Genomic DNA, 26,063 nt, shown 5'->3' on the forward strand with positions numbered 1-26,063 from the left:
TTTATAATTTCTTATTTTTTTATAACTTTATATTATAAAAAATTTTTAAATGTTAAAACAAACAAAAACACAAGAAACGAGAATATGTAGTGATACCTGTACCGCACGGGTTGGCCGTGTCAATTCTGTGATACCCTTACGAATGAATGATTTTAAGTGCTGTATGCTGAGTGACAATATTCCACATGTATTCCTTTTTTTTTATTCCTTTATGTAAAATTGCAGCACTGTTATTTCAATAGTGTTCATAATATACGACCAAATTAGTTTTGAAGTTGTCTAACAGGTATCACCACAAGTCAAGAAACTTTAACTAGTTTTATTAAACATAAGAACCATAATAAAATATTGGCTTTATAATTTCAGAAATCTAGTGAAATTACTTTTAAAGTTAACAGCTTTTACCGAAAGTAACGTATATGTATTTTACCATATTTGTTATTGCAAAATTTCAGTACCGTAGCTTCAACAATTTATAAGTTATTAATAAGTACCACAAGAAGTCAAGAAATTTCAACGAGCCCCAGTAAACACGGACTGACAGGCATGGTTAAATCGACTCAGAATTCTACGCTGACCAAAAACGTACACTTAGGTACCTCAGATCTCTTAGCATTATTTCTTAACGTTACAAACTATAAGACAAATTTATTATATCCTTCGAACATACGTTCGTACAGGTATAAAAAGATATGAGGAAAAGTAGGAGAAATCGCCGCATTAGAGGATATTTTAAAAAAGTAAAAAAATCTAAAATTGATATTTTGAAGACGATTCTTTATATTTTTGGACGAAAAGTTTTGACATTCGAAAAATTAAAATTTAAGTATAATATGTAGCAATTTTGTTTTTCTTGTCCAGTTTGTGAAATAAATCAAATAAAGAAGGTTGACTTTGAAAGCAAACTATTACTGCCCGAGCTGCTAAATCCATCAATAAAAACTTACAATTCAATACCTTAATCGTCATCAAAAATTTAAAACGAAATTCGTAGTGTCATTTTTACACTTGCCATACTGCAGGAAACCGCCAACAATAATGTTTTTTATGTATATTTGTATTACTTTTTTTTTAATTTTTTTTTACATATCATTTATTGCGAACTGAATCCTTATTTTAAATTAAAAAACATCCAAAATTTAAAATTATCTTAATTTAATTTTTTTTTATATTTATTCTAGATGATGATGACGCAACGACATCTGGTGTGACGTTAGAAGACTCAGAAAAACGTGTCATATATATAAACTCACCGCAACAACAAAAATTTTGTAATAATTACATATCGACTGCAAAATATAGGTAACAATCATATAATATAAAAATTTTTTCATATGCATACGTATAAAAAATTACCAATAGTATGTATGTGTAAATGTATAATGCAAGTTTACACATAATGCAAGTTTATACATGTGGGTAAAATGGAAATTTACACATGCATTTTCATTTATATAGGAATAGTATATTATTCAACATAATTTGGAATACACATATGTTTTTTAAATTGAAGTATGCAAAATCAATAAGAAAAATATAAAATAATGCATAATATAATCGATAGATTTTGTCGAATAAAAAAACAAAATTTTAATTATAGATTTCGTTTTAATGAAACACTTTCTGAAAAAATATTGATATTTTTACACCCGAAATGTATTTCAATTTAATTGTATTAATGAGATGAGTTTATATGTAAAAAAATTAATATTTCTGTTTTCATAGACTTCTTACAATTTGCTATTTTATTTATTAACTATCATACTAAATTTCGTATAAAATTAATTAACACACTCTTCAATTAATTGTATGCGGTGTTATTAACTGAAAATATTCAATTAAGCAAAAATTACCTGCGTTTGCGTTCAAGTATGTTCTAGCTAGCTTTTCTATTAGGGAATGTTAAAAATTTTTGATAGTTTACAAGTAATAGTAGAAGAATTTTCTTTTGTAAACTGCTTTACCATTAAAAAATTTATTTCATTAAAAGAACAAGTATGCACGCAATGTTGAAATTTAAAAAGGTAAATTGCCGTTTTCCATAAAAAAAGCTCTTGTACTTCATTATAACATAACTTTAAAACATTTTTGTTTTAGTCGAACAACGAAATTGCGGAGAGCTCTTCTTTTTCCTCTTATTTTTTCTAAAGCTAATTCTTCGATAGGGTCGCATATCTGTTGATAAGCTCCAATATTTCTGTTGGTTCATTCGGAATGTCTATTGTTTTTGTGATATATATTATGTATGTGTCTTATGAAGAAATGTAATTCGATGACAACGGTTGTGTGATATTGTGACTTTTGGGTACATACGTTTTTAATTGCCAAATTATTCATTCAGCTGTCTTGGACAAAATTCAATCTAATGATTTACTCATACTCTTTAAATTTTAAAAAAATAAAATTTATTACAAAAATGTTTTTCCCTTGGGGAATCTAATATAATAATATTTTTAAAATCCTTGAATTGCATTTTCAATTATATTGAACACTTAAAATAAAGTAAAAAAGGTTCATTGAACTAAAAAAATTAAGGTTGCATGTTATGTGTTTTAATGTTTGCAAAAAGCAAAAACAAACCACATCTTAACGATGGCAATTTTAATAGTGTGCAAGATTTAGGAATTTAACAACGCTTTGATGATTAATTCTACAATAATATCAATAAATTTATATATTATATTGTAAGTATATAAAATGCGTTCCACACGCAGAGAGGGTTCCTTATAAAACTTATTTTATAATAAAAAAAATTTTATAATAATAGGACGTTTTTCTTAAATTTGAAAATACTTATGTATATGCCATGTATTGAAATAATTCTAAATGATGTGGATATTTTTTTCAAGTTCGATTTCTTCAAACACGCGAATTAGGTTATTTAAAATGGTTAATGTTCATATCTTTATTTTACTATTAAAAATGGCGAGCTTTTATATTGAGATATACTTATGATACACTCGAAGAAATTAATAAAGCGTTTTTAGAAAACTGTTATAATTCATATTATAACATAGATATTAAAAATTTTCTTAAGAAATTAAATCTTATTATCTTTCTTTTTTATCCTGTCTCGTTTAGAAAAGCATAAATATTAAAATTACAATTTTTTGTTGATAGAAAAACATTTTCATCAAATGTTAAAGGACGAATTAAAGTTAAATGAAGTCGATAAAATAGATTTTAGTTTATGAAGATTATGTGCGGAATAAATAAATTTGTAGCTCTAATTTTTAAATAGAGTTTAGATAGTTACACCGTCAACACTCTTAATCATCTTTGGCATTCAATTAGAAATATTTAAGCGTTAATTTGAAAGTAAACAAAATCTGATGTGATCAGCACATAACCGACCGCAATGTGTATTGTCTAGTTAACTGAAAGTGTTACGGGATATTATAAAAATGACTGTTAAATACATCTTTCCAATTTTTAGGGCATTAGTAAACTTATAGTTAACATACCTAGAAAAATGCAAATTTGGCTCTTAGTAGAGTTTCGCTTTGTGCTACCCGAATTCCCTGAAATGGTCTCCAGTTAGTTTGGATAACAACCAGAACTCAAATATCAAATTTCAAGTAATTGCATTAATTCGTTCCGTAGAAATGGTGGAAAATATAAAATCGGCCCGCAGATCCGTTTTCCAGCCCTGATCTTTCCAAAAAATGTACATTGTTTTAATACTAAGAATTTAAATATTAAATTTCAACGAAATCGATTGCTGACGCCTGATTTTTTCCCAAAGTTTGGAGGTTTCGCGGATGGTCGAGCAAAGCTTATATATGAAATTTCAAGTAAATCGGTTGAATATTTTCTTCAAAATGGTCAAAAATGTAAAACAGGTCCGCTTAAAAGTGCAGTTTCTGAGGCCTGATATATCCCAAAAGTTCATCAATCCGGGCCGCAGTCGAAATAAATTTACACATAAAATTTCATCAAAATCGGTTCAGCCGAACTTGAGATACACGTGTGCGCACACAGACCGACAAACCGACAGGTTGCTAAAAATAGATTACCTACACTTCCCTACTATGGAAGTGTAAATACTACTATTTAAAAATACTGCTATTTTGCATATCGAGTTTTCGATGGTGTATTCCCATCGAAAACTCGATATGCAAAATTTGTTGCCATCACATCACATAACCTACTTATTGTATACACAATACGGTCGGTAATAAACGAGTAATAAACAGCACAGACATATTTCGTTACTTATAACTAAAATCTATATTCAACATTCAGTTTTTGGCCTAGCGATAATTTGATTATCCGTTTGTTGCCTTGTATTTACCCAAATCATTTTGTTTGTTATTACTTGACTTTGCTAATGTTGTCAACTTAAACAAAATAAAAATTTCGTTCAATAAATTGTTTGAATAAATAACAATATATATACTTAGATTTGCGGAAGTAAATTTTAAAAATTTTCTATTTTAAACAAGATAAGTTAATTTTTCTTTGTTTTTTCTATATTTTTTACATATTACAGTATCATTAGCTTTTTACCATCGTTTCTTTTCGAGCAGTTTAGACGATATTCAAATTGTTTCTTCTTATTAATTGCATTACTTCAGCAAATTCCAGATGTATCCCCAACTGGCCGTTATACAACATTAGTTCCATTAATTTTTATACTTGCAGTGAGCGCAATAAAAGAAATTGTTGAAGATTTTGTGAGTAGTACAGTGTATAGAAACATATTCAATCAAAATTTATAATTAAAATTAAAAATATTAAAAATTATTTCAGAAGCGGCATAGAGCTGACAATGAAATTAATAATAGAAAAGTTGAAACATTAAAGAATGGCTCATGGAGTTCTGTTCAATGGCATATGCTATCAGTAGGTGATATTGTTAAAATTCATAATAATACATTCTTCCCAGCCGATTTAGTTTTGTTGTCTTCAAGGTAATTTAAATATATAATAAAACAACATTTCAAATAAATATCTATTATTTCGAGTTAAATTTCTCATAAATTGTTTGCATTTCATTCGATTTTCTTTATTCATGTTTATCTCTTTGATGTGCGACAAATTCTAAAATAGAAAAACAGTCTTTCTTGTAAGTTTAAAAATTTATTTTCAATTGTATTTGAATTTAAAATATTATTTAAATTTTTTAGTAATTGATAGATTTCAATTAATAAAAAATTTAAATAATTAAACTATCTGAAGGGTGAACTAAATGCAATGACATCATAATTATTCATTACAATTATTTATAACTTAGAATTATTTTTAAAAATTTCGATTTAATTATTCTTTGAAAATTCAACAGAGAAGATAATTATTATAATATTTTTCACTACATACCTATTTCCTCAACGACAAACTCATTATACTGTCATCAAAGTGGCATAATATTTTTAAAAATATGTCATGCGAACATAATATTTTTAACATTTCGATAATTGGGGAACTAGAAAATTAATATTCATTTTATGCAACATATATATATGTTAATATTAAAAAAAATATATATCTATGTACGTTAAAATCTTACAATATAAATTTATTTCATTCAATTATTAGTTCATCTAGTTAAATTATATTCAAAAATTTTTAAAATTTCAGTGAACCACAGGGTATGTCTTTTATAGAAACAGCAAATCTTGATGGTGAAACAAATTTGAAAATACGACAAGGTGTACCTTCAACAGCTCGTCTATTAGATACATATGGTTTAAATAATTTAACGGGTGTATTAGAATGTGAATTGCCAAATAGACATTTATATGAATTCAATGGAGTTCTTAAGGAAACTGCTGCTCCGTTAGTTTTATATTCAAGAGTTAAATTTTAAAATACAATTCAAAAACTTAAAATTTTTATAGATCTGTTGCCCTTGGACCAGATCAATTGTTATTACGAGGTGCAATGTTACGCAATACATCATGGGTATTTGGTATTGTTGTTTATACTGGGCATGATACAAAGCTCTTAAGAAATTCTACCTCAGCACCGTTAAAGCGTTCAACTGTTGACAGACTGACCAATACACAGATTTTGATGTTATTTATAATACTTATTTTTCTTTGCCTTACAAGTGCCATTTTTAACGAAATATGGACAAGAAACCATTTAACAACAGACTGGTATCTTGGATTAGACGGTAAAATTTTAATTTTCTATACACTTAGTACTAATAATAATCATTTTCCATTAAAATACCCATTTCACTCATTAACTAACCTTAAATTTTTGTATATTAATCGCTTCTTTTTACAGTAGATGTTTTAAGTAAAAATTTTGGATACAATCTTCTTACATTTATTATTTTATACAATAATTTGATTCCTATATCTCTCCAAGTAACGCTGGAATTAGTTCGTTTCTTACAAGTAAAGCCTTATTTTTTTTTAAATATATTTTCCAAATTTTAATTGTTTTTTCGTTTTTTATAGGCAATTTTCATCAATTTTGATGTTGAAATGTATCATGAAGAAACTGATACTCCAGCAATGGCAAGAACATCAAATTTAAATGAAGAACTTGGACAAGTAAAATATATATTTTCCGATAAAACCGGCACTTTAACAAGAAACGTTATGGAATTTAAAAAATGTTCAATTGCTAGAAATGTATATTTAGTTGAAAGCGATCCCGAACAATCACTTTTAGTTCAAAATATTCGTAATAAGCATCAAACAGCACCGATAATCAAGGAATTTATGAATTTATTAGCAGTTTGTCATACTGTAATACCGGAAAAGAATGATGATGGTTCAATTACTTATCATGCGGCTAGCCCAGATGAAAGAGCTTTAGTTGATGGTGCCAAATATTTTGGTTATATTTTTGATAATCGAACTCCTACATACGTTGAAATTTTCGCTTTAGGTGAACTCCTGCGATTTGAAATCTTAAATGTTATTGAATTTACATCCACTAGAAAACGAATGTCAGTTATAGTTCGAACACCAGAAGGTGAAATAAAATTATTTTGTAAAGGAGCTGATACTGTTATATTTGAACGTTTATCACCACAAGGTCAAGCTTATCGAGAAGTTACTTTAAGACATTTAGAAGAATTTGCTTGTGAAGGTTTACGTACATTATGTTGTGCTGTAGCTGTAATACCTGAAGATGTTTATGCTGAATGGAAAGAAACTTATCATAAAGCAGCAACTGCAGTGAACTACCGTGAAAGAAAATTAGAAGATGCTGCAAATTTAATAGAAAATAATCTAATGTTGTTAGGTGCAACTGCTATAGAAGATAAATTACAAGATGGTGTTCCAGAAACAATTGCCACATTATTAAAGGCTGATATAAATATATGGTTACTAACGGGAGATAAACAAGAAACTGCAATCAATATTGGGCATTCTTGTAAACTTATAACTAGTTCAATGGACTTAATAATATTGAATGAAGACAGTTTAGATGTAAGTAATAAACTTTATGAAAAGCAATAATGTTCATAAGTAAGCAATATTAAGTTTATATTTTTGTTTTTGACTTTTAGAGTACTAGAGAAATTATTCATAAACATTGTGGTGAACTTAGAGAACAAGGTATAAAAGAATGTAATGTTGCATTAATTATAGATGGAAAGACATTAAAATATGCTCTAAGCTGTGATTTGAGATTAGATTTTTTGGAATTGTGTATAGCATGTCGAGTCGTTATATGCTGTAGAGTTTCCCCGATTCAAAAAGCGGAGGTACGAAAACAAAATTTTCGCAAAATATTTTTAATAACTTATGGAGAACTTTTCTTTAACAAATAGGTTGTAGACTTAGTTTCAACGAATACTAAAAGCGTAACATTGGCAATTGGCGACGGTGCTAATGATGTAGCAATGATACAAAAAGCACATGTAGGCGTAGGAATTTCAGGAGTAGAAGGTTTGCAAGCGGCATGTGCATCTGATTATTCAATAGCACAATTTAAATATTTGTTACGTTTACTACTAGTACATGGAGCATGGAATTATAGCCGAATAACAAAATTAATTTTATATAGTTTTTATAAAAATGTTTGTTTATACGTAATTGAGTTATGGTTCGCCATCTATTCTGGATGGTAAGTAAATTTTCAATATTTCGATATATTTTAAGTCATTTATCAAAACCTTTTTTAATTATTTAGGTCTGGACAAATTCTATTTGAAAGATGGACTATTGGTTTTTACAATGTGTTTTTCACAGCATTACCACCTTTTTCCATGGGTCTTTTTGATAAAGTATGTTCAGCGGAAACTATGATAAAATATCCCGCATTATATAAAACGTCACAAAGTGCAACTTTATTTAATGTCAAAGTTTTTTGGATATGGATTGGTAATGCATTATTACATTCGATATTATTATTTTGGTTACCACTGTTGGCTTATCAATCAGAATCGATATGGGGTAATGGAAAAACTGGTGGCTATTTAGTTTTAGGAAATACAGTTTATACAGTGAGTAGAGATAAAGGCATAAATTTAGTTATTTATTTTCCTTTAAGCATTGTCCTAACTAATTGGTTTTTTTTTGTTTCATAAATTTTAGTTTGTGGTGATCACAGTTTGTTTGAAAGCCGGTCTCATTATGAAGTCATGGACGTGGTTAACTCATGTTTCAATATGGGGATCAATATTATTATGGTTCTTATTCATTCTTGTATACAGCCATTTATGGCCTCATTTTCCATTTGCTGCTGTATTTTGTGGAATGGATAAAATTCTCTTATCATCACCTGTATTTTGGTTGGGGTTATTTTTAATTCCATTAGCTTCACTTTTAGTAGATGTTTCAGTTAAATTGTAAGTATGATTTTAAAATCAATGATTATATCTTCAAAAATTATTTATAAAACCAAGATGCTCGAAAAATCGATTTCTTTTAATAGTATCTAATGTAATAATCCATTTTAATGTAATTAAAAGTTCATTTAGTAATAAAAATTAAAATTTTCATTTTAGTATTCATTTATCTATTTATAAGCCACTAACAGAGGCTGTTAGAGAAATGGAAATTAAACGTGATGATCCAGGTCATGTTATGAGAGAATCTAGATCTTCGTAAGTACAAATTCAAACAAAATCTCTTTTCAAATGGGAATATATTTTTAATTAAAAATTTTAAATATTTTGAAAATATATATTTCCGTTATAAAATATCCAAAACAAAATTTTTTTGAATGCAAAAGTCAAATCAAATGTATATATATTTGTATAAATTAAGAAATTCTAAATAAAACAAATTATTTTAAATAAAAGATATTTGAAAACGATCATGGAGTGAATTTATCTTGTAGCCTACTACATCTCAAATATTATTTACTTTAAAAATTTTGAAAATCACCACTGTGTTTTTAAATAATTAAAAAATTAAGTTTAAGAAAGAAAAGTTATTTCAGTTTCCACTTATTGTTTCACAAAAATTCATTCCAAAATTTATTAAATCTAACTAAATTTATTAAAATAATATGCTTTAATAATAAGTAATAAATTTACTTAAAATAATACGCTTTTTATAAATTTAATATTCTATTGAAATTTATAATAAACCGCACAAAAAAAATATATATACTTCATAGACTTATAGTATTCAAAATTAATTTTGATAATTCCTATCATTAAACCAATCCCTCTATGCAAAAAAAATAGTTTACTTTCCTTTTAAAAACTTTTTTTAATTTTTTGGGTTTTCGTTGTTTTTTTAATCAAAAAGCAGTTTGTAGTTTTATGTTTTACAAACTTATAAAATTAATTAAGCTTTTATCTTCTGTTATTAAAAAATAACCAGTTTTTGTTGAACTTCTATTTTCTTTATGTTCGGAAAAAGGGTTTTTTATTTTTTTTGTAATGTTTATTCGTTTTTTATTTGTTTTTAACGTTTTTGTATTTTGAGTTTTAATATTTTGTATATTTTCATCTACGTCGTTTATTTATTAAGTAAATAAATCTAATCAAAAGTAAAATGTATCTTAAAATCTAAATTATAAAACAAAAATATGTATATTTTTTTTAAATATAAGAGTTTGTAGAATTATTACTATATATGTATATTAAATTTGAATGAATATATTTGTACGTAAATTTATGTAATTAAGTTTCAAAATTATGCATTATAGTTTATTTTGTTTTTTATTTTTAATATTAAATTAATAAATGTTATCTAAACGTATGTATAATTATTTACCTAAAAATTTAATATTCATGCGTAAATGTTATTTTTAAAATAATGATGCATAGTAATTCATAATGGAAAGTTTTTCTTTTTAATGTTTTAAATTGTGAATTTAAAATTTATAATCTTATTTTAAATGATAACGAATTTCTTGCATACCATAAATTAAAAAATTGTTTAATCAAGTTCAAAATTTCATTAGTAAAATTATTTATGTCTAAGACTAACTTTAACTTTCTTATATACAGAAAACTTTCCATTTTACATTCGATATTTTGTTAAAAGGGTTTTCAAACGCATTTTATATGTTTTTATATATATATATTTTTTTTCAAATTAATTTCTAAAGATTTTGTTTTCTCTATACGTCCTTTGATAATAACTTAAATATAACATACTTATTTAAAATTTATTTTTAATATATATTTTTAATAAATTATATTATGTTTTATAATAAAATAATTTTATATATAATCTCTCCTTACAATATTTTCGTTTTAAATGATAATTTATAATATCAAAATGGTATCTTGTTCATTTATTAACGATTAAAACTAAATTTGTAAAGGACATGATTATGTGTTTCTATTTTCAAAGTGAATATAAAATATGTTACAACTTACCAAAATTGTTTATTGAGTTTTACACCCTTTTTACGTAACATACTATTAATTTTAGATAAGATACCATTATCAATTTATTTCATTTAGAGTTTTCAAATAAGTTTTTAAATAATATCTTTATATAAAATATGAGTATGTACGAATATCTGTAATCAATTTAAGTCTTACTAAATTGTAATAAATATAAATTATGCATACAATTTTTTCTGTTTCTTGAATATATATGCTATATTTTATCTTAAATATACTGTATGCTATATTTTATTTTAACATATAGAATATATGTATATTCTAAATCAATGTATTTTACGCTTTTAACTATATATAAATTGCATTTATTACATTAACATTATTGTTGAAAATAAGGAGTCTATGGTGTTTTACAATATTTTAATTTAAAAAAAGTTTAACAAACTATAAAATCATATTTGCTTAAGAATTATGCTTTTTTGTTCCCTTAAATAAACCGGTTTGCATTTTATTCAATAAATTTCATTTAAAACTTAAAGGAGATATTTTAAGTTTTTTGTTAAAAATATGGTGGTATATGCTAGGTAAATGCTTGCATTATGTATATTTTATACAGATATATGCATATATTTTTAATTTATTGTTCTGTTAAATCTCTAAATGTTGTAAATTAATTATTTTACTTCACACTATGCTATGATATTTTTTTTTAATTTTTGAATATTGGCGTCGATCATAAATGAAAATTTAAATGAAGCGTTTAAATGTGCGTGGTATTGCTAAGAAATGAAATTGTTGGTAAACAATTCATTTTGACTTTTTTGACAATTTTTTTATAAATTAACACAAACAAACACTATAATTATACGAATTTCATATTAAATATGCAATATCCTCAAAAGAATCATATAAGGAATAAAAATTTTATTTTAAAATCTAAGATTTGAGTTAGATCAAAATAAAGCTTAAGTTGTTGAACTACAATCTAGTTGAATAATAAAATTTTTCCATTTCTTCTATTCATACGTTTCTTTTTTCATTTTAAAATTTTTGTTTTATATTTTTGTTTTCTTTTACTTTGTATGTTGTATATTATTTTGGATTTTTATTCAATATTTAATGTATTTGCATTAAGGAAGAAGCGAATCTGCTAAATTGAATTATTTTTCCAATTGTTCAATGCATTCATTATTATTGAATATGATTAACTTCATATCATATACCGTATTATTTTATTCTTGAAAATTACTATATTATAATTAGGATATTAGGATATGATTGTTCTTAGACATTTTTTTACAGTAAATGAAATTACGGATTTGTTATAATATTAAAAATTCGATCGTATCATGTTTGGTTTAAACATATTATAATAGGTAAATTTTAAATTAAAAGCATAAATTCAAATAAAGATTAAACTTTTATTAATGTGAATTTGAATATACATATTATGATAGATGTTTGTGATTGAACTGTGTTAATTAATGAAAAAAAATTTAAAGACAATCAAAAGGCACATCTAACGTCAGATTGACTTATACAGGAATCTAATTTTAATTGCTGAATTAATTAATTTGATATTAAACTTGGATTTAAACGTTTATATCAACTTAAATATTAATTTTTCCGATTGTAATCTTAATTCTTATTATTTCAACATTTCTTTCTTTTACATATTATAATCTGCAGATTTCTATTAAATCACCTATATAGAAACCAGTGATAAATAAAAAATAATAGAACATAATAGACAATATTTAGAATTTATTGAAAAATTTACAAATGTATTGTACTGCGCTAATATTTTAGTTGTTGCAGAGAAATCCAATTTTTGTATGGTGATATAAATAACGCATATTATCATTGTATCAGTGTTTATGCTTTTAAAAAGAAATCGACATTGCTCGCTTATTGTCAAATCATAAATATAATTAAAAATAGAAATAAATTTTTAAACAAAAAAAAGTAAAATGCTTCGATTAACTAATTTATCTTCGATCATAATGTATGTAACAAAATAATAACATTAAGAATAATAATAATAATAATTTTCTTATTGTTATGCATATTAAATTTTTAAATTAAAATGAGAAATCTTATATAATTTTTATTATTTAAATTTACAACATTTTGATATTTACAACTTTCAGAGACAAAACCCACTATGAATTATTGCAAATAAGGTACGATAATAACTTTGGAAAACTCTGAATAAATGAGAAAAAGAAAAACGTGCTTCGTATCGAAGCATAATTAAAAAATTCAAATATTCGGCATTTGAACTTGAATATAATTGGAAAAATCTTCGCAGTTATTAATAAAATAACAAAAAAAATTATTATTTATTCATTTATTTAAGAGAACATAGTATAAAAAAATTTAATATGTTAAAAGATTTTCGTTTTCCTCAAAAAATTATGTAATTGAAGGGTAAAAATTATCTATATTAATCTAATTAGTAATAGCTAAATACTAATATAGAGCCTCTAAATTAACCGTAGAAATTGTTAAGTATTTAAATAACGAATTTAAAAAAAAACTGGTGCAAGTGAACAAATTTTCATTGGATACTAAGAACAAATTTTTTTTGGATACTAAGTAAACTTTTAAAAATCATTTATTTGTTTGAACAAACTGATATGAAAAATATACTGGAAATTTTCATGCATTTTGAATCATTAAAAAAAAATAATTTTACATAAATACTTTTAATATGATTCTTAACTGGATTTTGATATGACATTTGATTTAAAATTAAAAACTAAATTTTATTTATTTTAAAGCTGCATATATATACTGGTATTAAAATTTTAGATTGAAATTGTTGCGTAAAATAAATATGTTTCTATCTCTAATGCATATACATATTTATCTCAAAAGCTGTGGTTGGGATTAAATTTTACACAAAAGTTATTAAATAAAATTTAATATTGGGATTATTAAATACATACTAAGGAAATATTTCTAAAATCTTGTAAAATTTTAATAGCAATCATTAATTTCTTACAATATCATACTTCTAAATTGCAATAATACGGTTTTAAAACACATTTCAACCATAACTCATAAAATGCGTTGTGTATTACAGCAACCTCAATGCAATTTTGAAATCAGGGAATTTGTTTATTATATTAAACTTGTAGTATTTTTCTCACTTTACTTTCACCTACTTAATCCCTCGTCAACTAAGCATTTTTTTAACAGAATATATAATTGAACACATACTTCTTTTTATTAATTAATTCTTATCCTTTTTTCAGATCAAATCTTTTATACTGAACATATTTTCTTTTTAAAAACTATACATTAGATGTTAAAGCATTTCCAGATCTGTTAACAATTTGTTTGAATTTCATTATAATTATTTTTTATTAAAAATAAAAAGTTGCTTTTAACATCAGATTTTTAACAGGGTAATAAAAAAAATGTTTAAATAGCATATTATTTAAGAAAAAAACTTTTAAAATTCAAGCTGATTTTAGTAATTTTTTGATTGGAAATTTCATTCTTGCATAACCTTTTCAATTATTTTAGGATATTTTATAAAGGCAATATCAGATTATGAGTTACTTAATATATTCAAAAGAAAATAATTAAGTATTAGCAATTAATTTAAAAAAATTGAATTAGTATGTATGTAAGTATATGTTTGCGTTTGAATGTTTTTAATAAATTTGTTGATAATGTGGAAAAATTTCGTTAATATTTTTTATTATATATGTACGTATATAGTTAGATTTTAAATTTCAATAGACTTTTCTTAAAAGATTTTTCAGATTTCGAAGAAGAAAATGTTGAAATATTTTCAGTTTACAAAGAGGGTTTTATAATACATTAGCCTAAGTTAATGCTATAATTAAAAGGCAAAAATATTTATAATGCTATTTTATTAAAAAACTTTACAAGTTTAAAACGTAAATTTTAAACTTTAGAAGTTTTAAAATGTAAAACTCCAATAATTTTAAATTTTAAGGTCATCAATATTATTATGATTTTAAAAACCGATCTCTACAGGGTAAGGAGTACTATATTATATTTAAAGATTTATATGTGTTATATCTTCAGAAATATAGTAGTGGTAAAAAATAGTAAATAATTTATTATTTACTATTATTTACTATTTAAATTTATTATTTAAAATTTTATTCCAAACAATTACAATATTTTCGTAAACAAATATATATTAAAAAGAAAATAAATAAAAATGATTCGGCTGCTTTTGAAAAAATCTTTAAAAATCATTCTAGTTTGTTCAAACAATTTCTAATGTTTGGTTTACATTATATAAATAGAAATTAAAATAAAATGAATAATTTTAGGTAGAAAATAATGTAATAAAAAATGCATTGTCGTTGGTATATTATAAATTTTTTTTTTATTTTTTTAACAAATTTAAATTGTAAAATTATTAATAAAAAGTGGTTGATATAAACTGCCATATTTCTTATAAACACAAAACATTTCCTTGTTAAAAAAATTTAACTATTTTAAGTAAAACAAATTTTCTTTTCAATTAAATAATCAATTTTTTTTAATTTTCTTTTGTTTTTTCTTTTCGTTTATTTTTTTCTAAAATCTTGTCAAAAATTAATTATTTATTTCTTTTTTGTTTTCAAAATAAAATAATAATATGCATATTTTTAATAATACATATAACAAAAATAATATTTTATTTTAAATTTTATCACAATTTTTTGCATCTGTAAATATTATAATACTAAATACAATAAAAAAATACATATGCATGAAAAATAATAAAACATCTACATACATATACATAAATGTACATAAAAATACACAAAATGGTATAGAAGAAGCAATGATCCGATTTGTATATCATGGCGAAGAAATAATACTGTGGATCCAATAACACCAAAAAATACAGATGAAATTAATGATTGGAAAACACGAAATAGAATTTCTGATTGTTCTGCAGCAACCTCAACAACTACTTTACATATTTGATATTTAAGAGATAAATTATAAAATAAAAAAAATACATTAATGAAGCACTAGGGAAATTAAACTAAAATTTATTTAATCCTCATTATCATAGATAAAAATTTTCTATTCAAATAAAAATTATGGGAAACAAAATTGAGAACAAAATTTATTTTAATTTATAATTAAATAACATAACTTTTTTCTTATGTATAATATTTATATATTTATTAGATTGTAAACATAAAAAATCATTAATTCTATGAAAATCGAAATTGTACAATTTCAGTTACTAATATTCTAATGATTGATTTCGTTTTTTCCACTTTTTTGATTAAGTAATTAATTAACGCACAGAAAATACCAATAGTCAATCCAAGAAAGCAAATTAATCGCTCAAATGAAAAAAATATAATATTTTATTTCATTATTTTTTAAAAATATAAATTTATAGTCGATGCATTTGTAATCAAATGAAAAAAATATTAGAAACAACTGTGATAATAAAACCTTACATGCATAATGTAAATGTACATTAAGTTATAAGCTATTAAAATTATAAAATATAAAAAATGTACATTACAAATAACTATTTAATAAAAATATTTCTTTTAAATAAGTCATGAGAAATTCATTGGAGTAGTAATTTTTAAAATGTTCCCATATATCTTATTACTTTTGTTGCACATGTAATAAAATGTAATAATATTATAAGTAAACTAGTAATTTTACTCTTGATATTTAGTAAGTCTTATACACACTTGCAAAATGAAGAAAAAAAAGTTTAAAATAAAAAACAAATAGAATTTACACAAGAGGTTCTACACAAAATTAAATGAAATATTAGCAAAAGTGTCTAACAAATCACAAGATTACAATTATAAATAATTTGGACTCAATAAAACACTTTTTTATAAAATGTTAAATTAGAAATAGTATTTGATAACTAATTTTCGAAAAATTTATAAAAAACACAGGCATTTTCCTTAATTATTTTTTATATTAGAAGTTTTAACATTGAATTACAGTTTTGATTCTTATAATTAACTAAACTGATTTAATTTGATTTTGTATGATATAAAAGAATTATTTTATATTGAATTACAGTAAAGTAAAAAGTACTTAACACTGTAGATTCTTTATATAGGTATTACAAAAACATGTACAATAATAATTTCATAAACACAGTATTCATGGTATATATATATGAATTAATGCAATGAACAAATTTTTAATTCAATTTTAGTTATAAGTGTAAAAAATTGACATACTATTATTAAAAAAGTCAAATACAAATATATGTTTGTTAAAAAAATTAAAAACCAAATCGTTAATTAAATGCTATCAGATACCTTAAAATATGTCTAGTATCAAATACAAATGATCTTAAAATATTTTTGTGTTCTACATCAAGGGACCATAATCTTTAGAACAACAGTATGATATAAATTCAAATACAATTTTTGCTGTTCTATAATTTATTTATATACTCATTTATAAAAAATGAGTAAAAATTTAATATTTTTAATACAATTTATTTTTTTATATAAAAATATCAATTTTAAAATTAAGCGCCAAATTATGAATATAAATAAACCTTCCTGTATAACAATCAATTTCGATATTTATTTCCTAAGCAATACATATTTTTAAATTAGATTAAATTATTCTTCAGATATATATGTTAATACTCTTTAGAAAAATCGTATTGCAATCTTGAACAAAATAATTTTATTATTTTACAAAACTAAATGTTATTTAAACATTTTTCAAATTCAGAATGATGTGAACATTTAATAAAACACATACAATTTCATCTCATTCAGTTAACTAGAGTTATGCTTTTTCCTTAGTCACCTAAAAATCAACAGTGATTGAAAAGAAAAGATTTGGCAAAGTGATTGAAAAGAATACAACTATATTTATATATTGCAGCATATTAAACTTCTTCTTTAGTTAAAGTAACTTTTTGTGTAAATTTAATCTGCACCTGATTATTCCAAAAATAAATAACTGTAATAAAAATTAATTAAATAAATTTTATTAAAAATTTAAAAGGTGGACTTAAATCGCACAAAGCTCAAATATTAATATTTTAAAAATTTATTCGTTTTGTTTCTACCTTTATCATTAATTAATTTTTGTCGGTAATTTATAGTCATCAATTTTCCTAAGAATATGTTTGTACTGCATACATTATTGTTCGGTTGTAGGATATTTTATTATGACCTCAAAATATAATTTAAAAGAAATGAGATTCTAGAAATGTAAAAATGTTAAACATTTTTAGAAGGTTTAATCGAAACTTCTTAAATTTATTTTGTAAAGACATGAATAATATTTTATTTTTTAATATATTTACTATAACTGTCTTTAACAAAGGAATCAAACAATAATAAATTAAAAATAAATCATCGAAGATTAAACGAAATTATTTAACAACTTTAATATTTTCAAATGCATTTGTGTTTTAAAACTAGAAAAAAGTCATTAAAAATATTTCTTAAGGGATTGTTTAACAAATTCTTGCCTAAGTAATATTTCTTGCTAAAATAATTACTTTTTTTGTTTTTGTAAAGTTATTACTAAAAAAATTATTTAAACATAAGTTATTTACAGCAAAAAAATCTATTAAAAATAATAATTTTTTAAATAATGCTAAGCAAAGATAAATGGAAAAAAAGTTATTATAAACAAAATCTTAGGAAACATCTATGAGTAAGTTTCAAGTCTCTCAATATAAGTGCTTATATGCAATTTTCAATTACTAATTATTTAAGTTTCTTAAACTATTTCAGGTTTATTTTATTTAAGGTACATTTAAATATATAACCTTTACTTTTTCGCTGCTTTATAAATTTGACTATCAAGTGTAAAATCTAAAAAATAAAATTAGATGTACCTTAAAACTAGATTTAAAAAATTAAGGAAACAAAAATATTTATTATTAACGTTTTTGTTTTTAATTAGAAAAAAAAAACACAAAAAAAACTTAGAATTACATATAGGTAATTATGAAATAATTATTGTTATTAAATATATAAAATGTTTGTTGTGAGAGAAAAAAAAGAGCAGAAAAACAAGTAGATATAATTTAGCTGATAATTATTAAAATAAAATTAACATTAATTATATAAATATTTATTATAGTTATTGTTGTCTAGATGTATAATTTTTCTACTCCCGAATATTTGTTTCACATTTTTTTATTTTGATTTTTGTTTACAATTTTAATTTTTGTTTTATGTGCTGTTAAAACTTTTTCCTCATCAATTATCCATAATATCTAATTAAGAATTGTAATTTTTTAATATTTTACTTATAATTTTCTTTTTTTTAGAATAAATGCTAGTTTTATGTATAATCAACTGTAATAAAATTAAAAATACAAATATATTTAAAAAAATTAAATAAAAAAAACCCGTTTCAATCACTAAAATATTAATAATGTTTTTTTTCATTTTTTTAATATCATGAATTACGATGCGAAATTGTATATTATTAAGATATTCCTTTTATATACAATTAAAGAATATATTTCACACTAATTTTCATCTTGAGATAACAACAACATTTATTTTTACAAAGAAAGCATACCAAACTTATTGTCTAATTTTCTAAATGAAAAACTTCAAATTTTAAACTTCTGAAAATTACATTGCCCACATGATTCGTAATTTTATAATTCGTAATTCATGATTAAAGTAATTACTAATTTGTAAAAAAAAATGTTTTTATTTTTTTTATTAATTTGATTTTTGTTTTTGGGTTTTTTTGTTATTGAATAGTTTAAAATAACACAAGACTCAATTGCTTTTATTGATTTTCTGTCCGAATTGTGCACAAAAACTCCAAATTTATTAAAAGAAAAGTGTATTTCTTTCATTTAGTTTTTAACAAATAAATTAAATATGTTTAAATAATGTTTAAATTCAGCTATAATAAATAATTATTAATTAAATTAAAAAAAAGAAAAAATATACCGTCTCGGCTCAGTTCTTCTTCAAACAATTTTAAATTTTTTAATATTTCTACTTTTCAATAAAATTAAAAACTCTTCAATAAAATAAGGTATGATTGTAAATTGTTCAGTAAAAGTTTGATATAATTCTTATAAGTTTTTTATATTTGTTATGGCTTGTCACTAAGGCGGCGGACATAATCGGCATATGATATTTTATAAGTCTGCAATTAAAGTTTGGTTATGTTTTAAATAAATAAAATGGGTTTCGTTTTAAAATAAAATATTAATTAATAAAATATTGCGTTTTGAATTACAAGTTCTTAAGAAATTAAATTTTAATTTTTATATAAACTTTTTGAAGATTTTCAAGTAAAATATAAATTTTCATTACATATTTACATATTCAAAAGTACTGCACTGGACATTAATGGAATTACACTGAAATAAAAGTTTCAATTTAAAGGCACTAGAAGCATAAATACTTAAATCTCAAGCTTAATTTCGAATAGGATCACAATTTTACAAAATCATTTATAACACATATAAAGAGAAAATCAGCTATAAACGATTATTTTTTGTATAAAATATTTTATAATTAAAACTGTTTCATATTGTTGAATTTTAAAGATAAAATAGATTTTCTTTTCAAATCATGCTAATCTTACTATTTAAAAAAAAAACTACTTTTTTTTCGTAAATTATTTTCGTTTTTTTCATATCGCAATAATAACCACAAAATATTTACTTTTGACTTCTTAAGCAAATTGACAAATTATTATTGTAAAAACATAGCACTGAATTCAGTAAAATAAAATTTTCAACAAATCAACATTCTTGTAGTTCAATGAACATAAATTTTTGCAATTATTTCACCGTTAAAATAAATTAAATTTACTTAAAGTAAAAAAAAATTATAAAAGAAGAAAACAAACAATTCATTCATTTCAATTTTTCTAGAGAATCTCCTACAGTTCATGATCCCCTCACAAGATTTACTGAAGTCTAATTAACTCAATTTAAATTGAAATAAAGAAAAATTATTTTTATTCGGAAAGTCAAACAAAATTCTAACCAATGAAATAAAGGAAAAATTTGAAGGAAAATTTTCAATGAAGAAAAACCTATAACTAATTCGTAAGACGAAAAATGAAAATTTAGTAATTTATTAGTCGTATACGTTTTAAATAAATCAATGAAAATCGAAAAAAACTTAAAAAATTATATTTTTGAAAAATTCAACAATCTTATGAAATAAGCATTTAATTTTGAATTAAGTTTGAAAATAACAACTAAAGCTGTGCTGTACTTTTATATTGTGTTCTTATTATGTTAAAATTAAAACTAATGTTAAATAGAAATAAATTTTTTATAACATAATTATTTCTTTTTTCTTATTAATTTACGATATTTTTTTTTATTTTATAAATTATTTATTTGTTTAAAAATGCGCTCATTCATTATTTATCGTCGTTATTCATTATCCGTAAATTTATTTAAAGAAGAAATTAGTAAGAATATTTCAAAAGCAAATACTTACTTAAGAACAGATTATCTACTTACATAGTTTGAATCCAATAGTACAGTTTTAAATTACACATGTATTATACATTGAATTATAAATTAAGGACGTTAAGTTGTGGTTGCTGACAGTATTTTGATTTACTTCTCAAGCATTTAGTATTGTGTTTCTAAAGGTGAATGAAATATCGGAATGAGATAATTCTGTTATATTTTGAATTGAAGAAAGCTATTGTTCATTGTCCGTACTGCACTGCGTCCTTCTAAAAAAGAATGAAACAAAATTTATTAAAACATATTTGTACAAAAACATAATAGTTCATAATAGTTCATGTAAGTAAAATACATACATAATTCTATTTTAAATACAAGTAAATTTTAAAAGTAATTTTTGATTAAGTCGTGTGTAAAGAAATTCGAATCAATTGCATTTACAAATCGAAAATATTAGTTAATACTTAAAAATAATTGATTTTTTATACTCTTCCTAAAAATTATTAGACCAAATATAAAATATTAAGGTTTTAAAATTCCTTTGTTAACTAAAGTGAGTAATCATTTACAAATACTAAGTGTTTTAGTTTATTATATCACCAAAGTAATTTGATAAAATCACAAAAATTAAAACAGTAAAATTAACATTGACAAAAACTGGAAGATGGTTATTATAAACTGAAAAGAAGTAGTTAATTCATTTTTTTATAATCCAAATTTGATGTAAGTTAAATTTCGGGTCTGTAAATTTTTATTGAAAAACTAGATTTTTCTTTGTTTTTCTTGTAACATGAATTCTTTATATGTTTGCATATAAGAATATATTAATTTACGAAAGCAATTCAGTCTAATCAAATATGATAAGAAGAAAATAATATAAATGAAAAAAAAATTAATTGTTTTATATTTAATGAATTTTAAAAAAAGAATAATTTATTTTTTATTCTTCATAAAAATTAATTTTAATTTTTTTTTTTATTTATCATCATATTACTTGAGGTCTATAAAAATCGAAATTTGAATTTTTGAATGCACAAATTATTGGATTTTGAAACAACATTTAACAAAAAAAAATAAGAAACGATTTTATTCAATAACGGAATATTTTAATACAAATATAAAAACTCTTTTGTCACATTTAATGTATATTTTAAAATTGAATGCATTTAAAGAAATTTACCTTAATTCAATTTCGATTATTGATTTTTAAATCAAGACCAAAAACCACGTACAGTTTTATAATTTTTCTTACTTAAATCAATTACCGTTCCCAACACATAAAATTAATCAATTTTCATTAGTTTGTCTTTAATACTTTAATATTTTATCGAAACATTATGTAAAATGTAACATTTATACTGAGAAAAGTAAAGTATTTTTGTTTTTAATTTTTATATGTTTTTTTATGTGTTTTCATCTCTTTTTTCCTATTAATTACCTATTTTTAATTATTTTTATTTAAGTTTTTTTTTCTAATCATAAAGTGATTATGGTGGAAGTATATAAAATAATCTTCAAATCATAATTTGAATTTTTAAATAATTAAGACGCATTATTTTTTCTATGTAACTTCTTTTTCCTTTCAATTTTTAAAAATTTAATTACATATATTCTATATATATTTCTTTATTTAATTATATATTATGAGAAAAAAATAAAATCCTTAAATAAATACAAACAATAATAATCATAAACATCCACAAAAACAAAAAAATTCTTTAACTATCATTTTATATTATATTTCTGTTCTTCTTTAGTACCATGCATGCATTGGGATCTTTAATCAGGTGTAAGTAATTCAAAAAGAAGAAAGCAAAAAACAGAAAAAATAAAGTGTTAAAACCAAATTACTTAGATTACACATAAAACTTTACATATAGCACAAAATACGCACTTTAAGTTGAAAATAAAATAATATAAGGGAAAGATAAAAAAATTACTTTGACCATAACTAGACATTATTAAGATTAGTTATGATAAACTCAACAATTTACATATAAAAGCGTTTCACACATTACTTCAATGCATATTACAAAACATTCGCACGATTTCATATCACCTCACCTTTTTAATATTTATTTTTATTTTTTGTATTTCTCATGCTGCTAAATATTTTTATGTTTCAATTAAAACATTACTTTCAAATTGAAAAATTTTAAATAGCTTTACCTCTCTCCTAATTTAGAACTAATATGGAAATAGCAATGCCGAATTATAAAAATTAATCTCTTCATTAATTGGAAAAACTGAATTTATTTTTTTTTTAATCGAGAACAGTTTTATTTACTTTAAAGAGTATGTTGTATGCCGGAAAAAAATTAAAGAATTATATTCGTTTTATTGCATACCCTAATTATAATATTGAATAACAAATTTATAACAAGGTTAAGAGTAACCTAAAAAAATAGGTTGATACCATGTCCTTAGTTGTTAAACTGAAAATATTGCATATTTTTTGGTGAACTATGAAATATTTGTTTTTTCAAATTTAAATACGCAATAATATTCACAAACAATATTAATAATATAATAATATTCACAAATCCTATTTGTAAATAAAATTTAAATAATAAATAGCTACTTATAGAATAATAAGAAACATTTTCAAATTATATGGCACATTTGCAATGAAAAATTTATTCGCTTCCATATTCATATTATTGTTTTTTTTTTGCTGTATTAAATTATATTAATGTTTTCTTCACAAATGTACTCTTAATGAAATATTTTTTTTTTGCCCACCTAAATACATACTAAAAAACTATATCAAAACTACAATGACACCTACTCAATTATGCAAATATATAACTGCAACTACAAATGAATTATGTATAGACACTGTATTACTGTAATTTAATTTATTTCTTTGTATTTTTAAAAATGTCAATGTTGTTTAAAAAAAAAAATTAAATTATTAAAAATCTAAAGAAAATTGTAGTTTAAATTTTAATTTGAATAGTTTTCCTTTTTTTGTGTAATGATACTAAACAATTTAATTAATTTCTAAATTTATTTTATTTTTCATTTCTATAAAAATATTAAAATACTCTATATGAATTTAGAGTTAATAATGACTATTAAAAAGAGATTAAAAAATTTAACAATTATATCGGCTTAATTGTTAAATTTTTATAGATTATTTTCTATTGTTGTGTATATAATTGTTATACTCGTATATTTATGTTGTTTTATAAACGTATGTAATTTCATATTTATATATTATTATGTTCGAAAAATATAAAAATATGAGTATGTGAAGAGATTATTGAATAAAAGCATTTATTATTATTTGATTTTGATTTTACTGTTTTATTTTTTTTATTAATATAGTTCTTATATATTTTTATTTTTTTAATTTTATGTATAAAATTTCTTTTATAATTTCTTAAGTAATTAACATTTATATAAAACTATAATCCTTTATAGTCCCAATAACTTAATATTCCATTTTTTTTCAAATTAAAAAAAGTATATGAAATAAAAATTAAAAATATAAAATTAATATTATTATATACATACATATAATTGTGTGTATTTGAATATCCTTTTCAACTTATCCTTTAATTCCAATGTTTTAATAAGTATTAATTGAAAAATTCAATTCATAATGGTAATAATCAAAAATTCCTACACATGTACCTACCTCTAACTACTCATAAATTTATGATTGATATTCCTTTTTGAAATATTAAAAAAAAAAATCATTTTTCTTTAAACAATTTTTCTTTTCCACATCGCCAATAAAAAAAATATATAGATTAACAGAAACCGCAAGGCTTCTGAGAAATGTCCGAAGCGTTTTCACACGTCGTACAAATACTAGAGTTGACACGGAACTAGAACTTTCCCGTGAGTACATAATAATATTATTGTTTCTCTAAATAATAAATGAACAGAAAAAAAGTAATAATAATAATAATAATAATAACAACAAGGAAACAAAATAAAAAAAATTCAATACAAAATTCATTTAAAACAACTATAAAAATAATTGTAATAATAAAACAAAATAACACAAAAAAATTAAAGAGAAACAAGGAAACTAAGTATGATATAAAAAAAGTAGAAAATAATAATAATTTTTTATTTTATATATATTTACACCTACTAAATTAAACAAAAACAACAATTTAGAAGCAAACTAACTAACACAGTAACTTTTACAGCTTTAATTATAACAGACTTTTTTTCATATATTAAACTATAATAATATTTGGAAACGCACTACATGACATTAATTTTTTTTGTAAAATAAAGACATTAAGTTTCTAATTTAACCAAAAACGAAAAGATTTTGCTTTTTTACTTTTTTTATAAAATTTTTACGTGATAATGCCTTTGCATTGTAATATAAGCACTTCTCTATCATTAATAAACGTTGTTTGCAAACATTTTGCAAAAACAATGAATTCAAATATCATTGGACGCTAGTGTTGTGAATTGAAGTTAACAAACTGGCGGAAATAATTGTCTGTTTTTGCATACGTTATTGAGACTCGTATGCCTCTGCATTAGAGGGACTATAAGAACGTATTGGGCTGTGGCAACGGATGTGATTTAAGGATCTACCCCTTTGTAGTAAGGAAGCACAGCTAAAGGATTGGAATGCGACTTTTCGGGCTACCCATTGGAACAGGAAATAATAATTATGTTGGATAGCCAGTCTGCCATCGAAGTGCTGAATTGGTTTTCGACACTCTCCGCGGTAGTATGGAGCTGTCTTGAGGGGCTCAATGAATTAGATAGGCGCAACCGGGTTAAGATGTGCTGAATGCCAGGCCATTTGGGCACAGAAGAAAATGAGGCACATAACAAGGAATGAGACTAAAACACATCTTCTTAGCTCGGAGCCCTTCCGCTCTCACAGGGGGCACGAGTTTAACAAGAGATTGAATCTCCAGTGAGTGTTGTACGGGATGGCCCACG

At 22.8% G+C, this 26,063-nt stretch overlaps 1 protein-coding gene across 13 annotated transcripts in view; it reads left to right on the top strand.

Moving 5' to 3' along the window:
- Positions 1-26,063, top strand: part of LOC129610003 (probable phospholipid-transporting ATPase IA) — a 133,785-nt gene that overhangs the window by 102,007 nt on the left and 5,715 nt on the right. For 5 of the 13 annotated variants that reach the window (XM_055522308.1, XM_055522297.1, XM_055522307.1 and 2 more), the window contains 13 exons: positions 1,182-1,302; positions 4,493-4,676; positions 4,753-4,913; positions 5,581-5,778; positions 5,841-6,118; positions 6,235-6,347; positions 6,411-7,394; positions 7,475-7,672; positions 7,739-8,034; positions 8,101-8,413; positions 8,505-8,758; positions 8,918-9,016; positions 24,895-24,986. In XM_055522308.1, coding sequence (XP_055378283.1) covers positions 1,182-1,302; positions 4,493-4,676; positions 4,753-4,913; positions 5,581-5,778; positions 5,841-6,118; positions 6,235-6,347; positions 6,411-7,394; positions 7,475-7,672; positions 7,739-8,034; positions 8,101-8,413; positions 8,505-8,758; positions 8,918-9,016; positions 24,895-24,986 — 3,291 coding nt within the window. Of the gene's footprint in view, positions 1-1,181; positions 1,303-4,492; positions 4,677-4,752; positions 4,914-5,580; positions 5,779-5,840; positions 6,119-6,234; positions 6,348-6,410; positions 7,395-7,474; positions 7,673-7,738; positions 8,035-8,100; positions 8,414-8,504; positions 8,759-8,917; positions 9,017-12,870; positions 13,267-13,980; positions 14,129-15,531; positions 16,551-22,894; positions 22,927-24,894; positions 24,987-26,063 lie in introns of those variants that run through there. The other 8 variants (XM_055522305.1, XM_055522301.1, XM_055522302.1 and 5 more) reach the window with 8 other exon arrangements.

The sequence above is a fragment of the Condylostylus longicornis genome, unplaced genomic scaffold, assembly GCF_029603195.1.
Source record: "Condylostylus longicornis isolate FDR11 unplaced genomic scaffold, ASM2960319v2 ptg000042l, whole genome shotgun sequence".
Taxonomy (NCBI): domain Eukaryota; kingdom Metazoa; phylum Arthropoda; class Insecta; order Diptera; family Dolichopodidae; genus Condylostylus; species Condylostylus longicornis.